This window comes from Haemaphysalis longicornis, unplaced genomic scaffold, assembly GCF_048455015.1.
Source record: "Haemaphysalis longicornis isolate Haplotype H1 unplaced genomic scaffold, Haemaphysalis longicornis Haplotype H1 scaffold_4, whole genome shotgun sequence".
Classification (NCBI taxonomy): domain Eukaryota; kingdom Metazoa; phylum Arthropoda; class Arachnida; order Ixodida; family Ixodidae; genus Haemaphysalis; species Haemaphysalis longicornis.
This window is the reverse complement of record NW_027526361.1, coordinates 173,854,267-173,860,684: the sequence shown is the minus strand read 5'-3', so window position 1 is coordinate 173,860,684 and position 6,418 is coordinate 173,854,267. Positions and strand designations below refer to the sequence as shown.

At 46.0% G+C, this 6,418-nt stretch overlaps 1 protein-coding gene across 1 annotated transcript; it reads right to left on the bottom strand.

Moving 5' to 3' along the window:
- Positions 1–2,890: 2,890 nt before the first annotated feature.
- On the bottom strand, positions 2,891–4,126 carry LOC144180103 (uncharacterized). The gene has a single exon (XM_077708505.1). It carries the CDS (start codon positions 4,124–4,126, stop codon positions 2,891–2,893), a length of 1,236 nt encoding a protein of 411 aa, XP_077564631.1.
- Positions 4,127–6,418: the final 2,292 nt, after the last annotated feature.

Genomic DNA, 6,418 nt, shown 5'->3' with positions numbered 1-6,418 from the left:
CCTGCCATGACCGGTTGTTAGAGATGTTAACACCGAGGTACTTGTAAGAAGAAACGTTGCTTAGGGGGGTGTTGTTAAGTAGGTACGAGGGGGACGCAACTTTTGACGGATTACCAGTTATCCTCATTGATTTGCCTTTATTTGTGTTAAGTTTCATTAGCCAAGTATTGCACCACGAAGAAATATTATCCAGGTCATATTGCAGGGTGTCAGTGTCGTTAGAGCACAAAATTTCACGGTAAATAACACAATCGTCGGCAAATAACCTAATGGAAGAGGAAATGTTACGAGGCAAGTCATTATTATATATATTAAAAAAAGTAAGGGACCCAAAACAGAGCCTTGGGTCACACCCGAGGTTACGGCAGTAGGACGAGAGTTACATTCATTAGCAGTCACAAATTGCTCGCGGTTATGTAAGAAGCACTCGATCCATTTTAAGATGTGTGGGTGAAGACTTAGTTTACTCAACTTTAAAAGTAGTAATTCGTGACAAACTGCGTCAAATCCTTTAGAAAAGTCAATAAATACACAATCAATAAAAGCACTATGATCAATAGCAGAGAACAAATCATTAGTAAAGCATAAAAGCTGGGTTTCACAGGAGTAACTTTTTCTAAAACCATGCTGAAAGTTGGTAAAAAAGAATTACTCTCAAGAAAGTTGACTAAGTTGCAGTAAATGACGTGTTCTAATAGCTTACATGGCACACTAGTTAGTGAGATGGGCCTATAATTGTGGGGATCGTTGGTGTTACCTGACTTGTGAAGCGGGATCACCTTCCCCAATTTCCAGTCGTTTGGCAGGGTACTCGATTCCAAAGACTGTGACAAAATTCTGGACAGTATTAGGGACGAAAACAATGCGGTGTTTTTTAGAAACTTGGGGTTAATTCCATCTTCTCCGGGGAAGAAGAAGGCTTGAGATTTTGAATTAATTTCCTTATGCCCTCCCAATCAATGTGTACTGGCTTCATTGGATCATAGTTGTGAGTAGACAAGTTAGGAACAGGGGTAGGCACCACGTTTACAAATGATAATGCGAATACACTGTTAAGAGCTAGGCAACAATTTTCTCTTGGAATGAATGATTGGCTGCCAGAAACTAGGTCAATTTGTTTCTTGTTATTTCCACCGATCACCTGCCAGAATCTACGAGGATTAGTTACTAACAAAGAAGGCAACGTTTGTTCAAAATATGAGTGCTTGGCAGGTGAGAGTGCGCGTGCGTACTCGTCGGCTACACGGCGATAATCATCCCATCTTTTGATGTTGCCCGAGAGCTTTGCACTTCGAAAGATGCGCTTCTTTTAAATGCAGAGCATTTCTTTAACTCACATGTAGCATCCGCCGTCCGTCCGCAACAGCTCAGCGCGCAAGTGCGCCCTCTCCCCCACTCCTCCTCTCCCGCATCACGCTACCCTCCTCGCTCTCAACAACAGGTCCGCACCCCTCCCCCTACACTATATAAGAAAATAATACTCACCGGCACCTGGTTTCGATCCCACGACCCTGCGGGCGGAACGCAAGGTACATGGTGCTCTACCCACTGCGCCACAAAGCCGACACAGAATCAAAGGCTACGAACGCGCCTTATATCCTTTACTCATTCAAACTACGCCAAGAAGCTGCTGATACAACGCATTCACTACCTGTGGGCGGAACGCGAGGTACATGGTGCTCTCCCCACTGCGCCACAAAACCGACACAGAATCAAAGGCTACGAACGCGCCTTATATCTTTGACTCATTCAAACTACGCCAAGAAGTTGCTGATACAACGCATTCACTACCACCAACTCTCCAAACACTAAACGTTAACGCAATACACCCACCCCCTATGCGACGCATTTACTCGAGTCCCCCTCGCGGGGAGAAGGGCCTTTTTTTATAAAGTAGCCGCCCTAAAGTTGGCGTGAACCAAGCAGACCGATTGTTATCGGTTATTTTACGGAGCGGTATGAAGGGGTCGGTAAGTTCCGCGATTTTAGCTCTAAAACGTAGCCAGTTTTCGTTTACCGAGTGTTCAGAAAAGCTAGAAAAAAAGTCGTGTGAAAATGTCTCCAGTTCAGCATTAATTAACGTGTAGTCAGCTCTTCCGTAGTCTCTGATTACTTTTGTAGTTTTACTAATTTTGGACGGCGTGTTCGGTACAAGAAAGTGAATGGCTGAGTGATCGCTGAGACCTGGCACGACTGACAGAGACTGGATGAGATCAGGGTTATTTGTGAACACCAAATCTAATATGGTAGAACTAGTAGAAGTGACACGGGTTGGGGTGTTAACCAACTGGCTAAGGTTAAACTCTAAGCATGTATTAAAGAAAGAGGTGGACTCGGAATTACTGGAGCCAGGTATGGTACAAGACAAGTTCCAATGGATGTCAGGGAAATTAAAATCGCCTAAAAGAATAATATGCGAGGCCGGAAACCTAACATGAAGCATGTTAAGGGCATCATACAAATCTGAAGAAAAACCAGCAGAAACATTAGGAGGCCGATAGCACGCACAAACGAGGGCGTCTTTATTGTGTAAATGAATACTAACGCACACGAATTCTAGAGGGCAAACGAGAGCTACGTGCGATCACACCAGATCGGCTGCAACAGCTATGAGAACTCCGCCTCCAGAACGCGATCCACGGTCGCATCGATAAAACGTATTTTTTTTCGCAATTTACAATTTTGGAGCTGTCAACTTTCGCGCAAAGCCACGTCTCTGTCAATACGACGACGTCTGCAAGACAGGTGTCAATCAGAGATGACAGAGCGTCTCGCTTGCCCACTACACTTCTCACGTTACTAAGCAGAAAGGAACAATTCTGTTTGACAGTACCACGTCGTGGATGTGTTTTTTGCTACGAAGACACTTGGACCGACGAGCTGGCAGGGCTTAGGTTAGTGTCGTTTCGTTGTTATCGTCAACTGTATCAACCGACAACACACGGTCGGTGACTGGGCAGTACACATAGCTTTTCTTGTTAATAACAACCTTGTTGTGTTTTACTGAATACTTTTGGCCGCTGGCTTTACCGAAATCAGTTAGTTTTTTCCTGGCTGTCCGTGTGGCTTTACAGAAGTCTTCGTTAATGTTAATGTTTGTATTGCGCAACTTTGCTTTTTTGGAAAAGATGGTATCTCTAACTTTGAATGACGCAAACCGTACAACAACAGGGCGGCACTTGTCTGCTACAAATGCTCCTAGTCTGTGGGCTCGAGATATCGCGTCGTCTGAGAGCAGCATCTCGAAAGAACTTGAAAGAATTGCCCTAACCTTTTCCTCTGTGTCTGACCATGTTTCGGCTGCGGTATCACTAATTCCGTGGAAGATTAAGTTGTCTCGTCGCGATCGGTCTTCGTAGTCGTCAAGTCGTGCGCGCAGAGCAGCATTCTCACTACGAATCGCTGATGCAACCGAACAATCTAAACGCGATTCCTCGGACACATTTTCAAAAGCATTCACCTTTTCTTCAAGATTTGCTAGACGTGTTGTTAAGTCGGACACTTTGTTATCAAGAACTTTTTGGTTATTTTTGACTTCTTCAATGGATGCCAGAAGATTGTCATGCCGCTCATCGAGGGGCTCCGTTAGGCGACCTATAGCTAAAAGGACTTCATTATCCTGAACTTTGGGGTCTGGCGTTGGAGGACCAGGATTCAGTTCAACGTCACCTCCTAACAAAAGAAATTTCACAACATGTACACATTTACCTGCAGTAACCTTAAAAACGTTTGGGCATGGGAATAGCAGCAAACACACGTTGTTACATCTTCTACAATGAATAGAATAACCACCAACCTGGGTGAAAAGACAGAAGTGGTTTTTAGCGACCATTGTCGCTGCTGCCATCCCATGCCCACTGAAAGGGTGATGCTTCGAGGACGAGCTTATGTAGTCCACCGTTGTCGCTGTCGATGTCGTTGCGGCCTTCCTCAAACGCTCCGATGTCGCATCACACAGTGGGTGAGGGGGTTCCAGGAAATCAGCGCCGATATCGCTGCAAGCCTCCGGAAGAGGGCACGTGTCGGACTTGGGTACGAGCGCCGAAGAATTCACGCAGACAGGGATGCGCGTTCCGATGACGAGGGCCAACTGGGTGAAAAGACAGAAGTGGTTTTTAGCGACCATTGTCGCTGCTGCCATCCCATGCCACTCATTGTTTAAATGTGCTCAACAATGGGACACACCCAGCTCAGATTACTTTTTTGCGGGGAAAACAACATTTACGTTATATTTTCTGCCTATCTTCTTCATACGGTGTGACAGTACATGAACGTGCGTATCACAATCATTTTTACCTTCGTGCTCCTAATCTTCTGAGATTCCACAGCTGATTTAAAACTTTAAAAGCTTTCTCGCAGGCAGCGAACACTGGCATTCTTTTTTGTCTTCTTGAAAAACCAGGTGACGAGCAGCAGGCATGATAGTCACGGGATTGCATGGCGGGGCTTTCCCTTTAAGCACAGTATCAACCCAATCAGCTGCGCACCTGCTGTGGTCTTTCACGGGTGCAAAACGTGCAGCACTTCTTGCTAAAGCCAGTCTCTCTGCATTGCTCATAGAAGGTTTTGTGCAAAACTTCGGCCCGAGCTGAATAATACTCTCCTGGTTCTTACCTAGGTAAACGCCACACAGCACAAGAACATTTTCTCCTATCCCGTCCTTCTTGTTTCATGCGGGTAGTGAGGACAATGTATGCAACCACAAAATACTCCGTGAAGCCCCATTCGTGGGCGGACCAGTCCTCAAGGAGTATAAGTTTAGTCACACCCGATGAGTTCATCAAGCAAGCAGCCCGGAGGCAGTTCCCAAGGCACCGCACTTGCCTTAGTAGCTCGAAGCACAGAATCTTCTTCTTCCTAATGGCGTAGTCTGCGGACGGGGGTAAAAACCGAACGAGTGAGTGTAGGTCCGACGGGCAATGACGGTGTCGAATACGCCGTCCAAAAAGGCTTGCATGGCGTTTCGACAAGGCTGACAGGGACAGGAAGGCTGGGCTAAATAAATCAGGGCATACATGCAAACAGCTCGAATAACTAGAAATGAACTGCGCCGGTAAAGAAAGCCGACCACTGACGCTGTTCCTAACAACTGTCTCATTCATTTCATGACAAACGGAATGGACGATTCCGGAATAAAATTTAATTTTCTAGCTTCAGCACTTCTGGCGTGCCTTCTGTTGGACTATTTTTAATATTGCGCCTGGCGGTCTAACCAGGAGGCCAATGGTTAGAGCCCGAACCCTTTTTGTATTTTGTAGTTCAAATATTTTGAGCACGTTTTATTTCTGTTTACTATTGCACACATTACTCCCATGCCTATTTACAAATAAAAGATCGCTGCATGCATCCCTTGCGTATTGACATTTTGCCTCAAATAACCATAATGTTCTTTTTTTGCTGATGCCGTTGAGTTGTATGTATGTATCTGTTGTTTTATGGCGCAAGGGCAACGATGACCAAAGAGCGCCGACGCAATGGTTGATAATTTGAATGTTTTAGTAAAATGCTGCTGTAAATGTGATGATAATAAAAGACGTTAGTGTGGGGGTGTATACAGCCCCTCATTTAAAGGGACACTGAAGTGAATTTGTCAAGCTCCCGTTTTTGCTTGCACTGCGTAGACTGGCTCAAATTAGCACACTTTTCATCGTTTATCCGGCTGACAAATCGGTAATTATTTTACAAAGCGCGAAAGAAGAAAAACTACCATGCGCGGTTTGCGGCGGCCGCACCAACTAAGGCTGTGACGTTGAGAGGAGGGGCGCCGTGATTGGACGATGCCCAAGGTTAGCAATCACACAAGTTTCGGTTTCGGTTTCGGTTCTGTAAAACATAACCAATGGCTTTGTTGGATGGGCATTCTCAATATCTCAGTAATCATCGTACCGCGCTTCTGCCATGTTGTCGGCTGTAAAATGCACAAGATAAGCCTCCCAGGACGGCTTATAGTCGTAGCATTCACTAGCCGAGACCTACGCAGTGCATGAACGCCCTCCGCGTACCCGCAGACGCCCAAATGTCATGCGCTTTTCCCCCATATTTGGAGCTTGCCTCCCTCATGCCTGTATCGTAAAAAGCGTGTTCGCACCAGGCCAAGGGTCTGTTTATTCTGGCCTGTGCGCACTGCCTGCAAGCAGTCGGTGCTTATGGCAACAGCACGCCAACGAGAACTCGCTAGCGCGCCAGTGCCAGCCTGCGCGCGTTTTGTGAACTAGTTCGTGTAGCCATGAACGTTGCGGCCCCCAAAAAGGTGAACTCAATATAGACAACATCGGCGGAAAACAAAAAAGTTAACTTACAAAAAAAAAAGCACGTACCCGCGGGGATTCGAACTCGTGACTCGCAAAACGTTTGCCGTGAATTCCTAGAGCCTCAGACCGCTAGGCCACGGAGCGGGACGCCAATGATTTGCTAATAT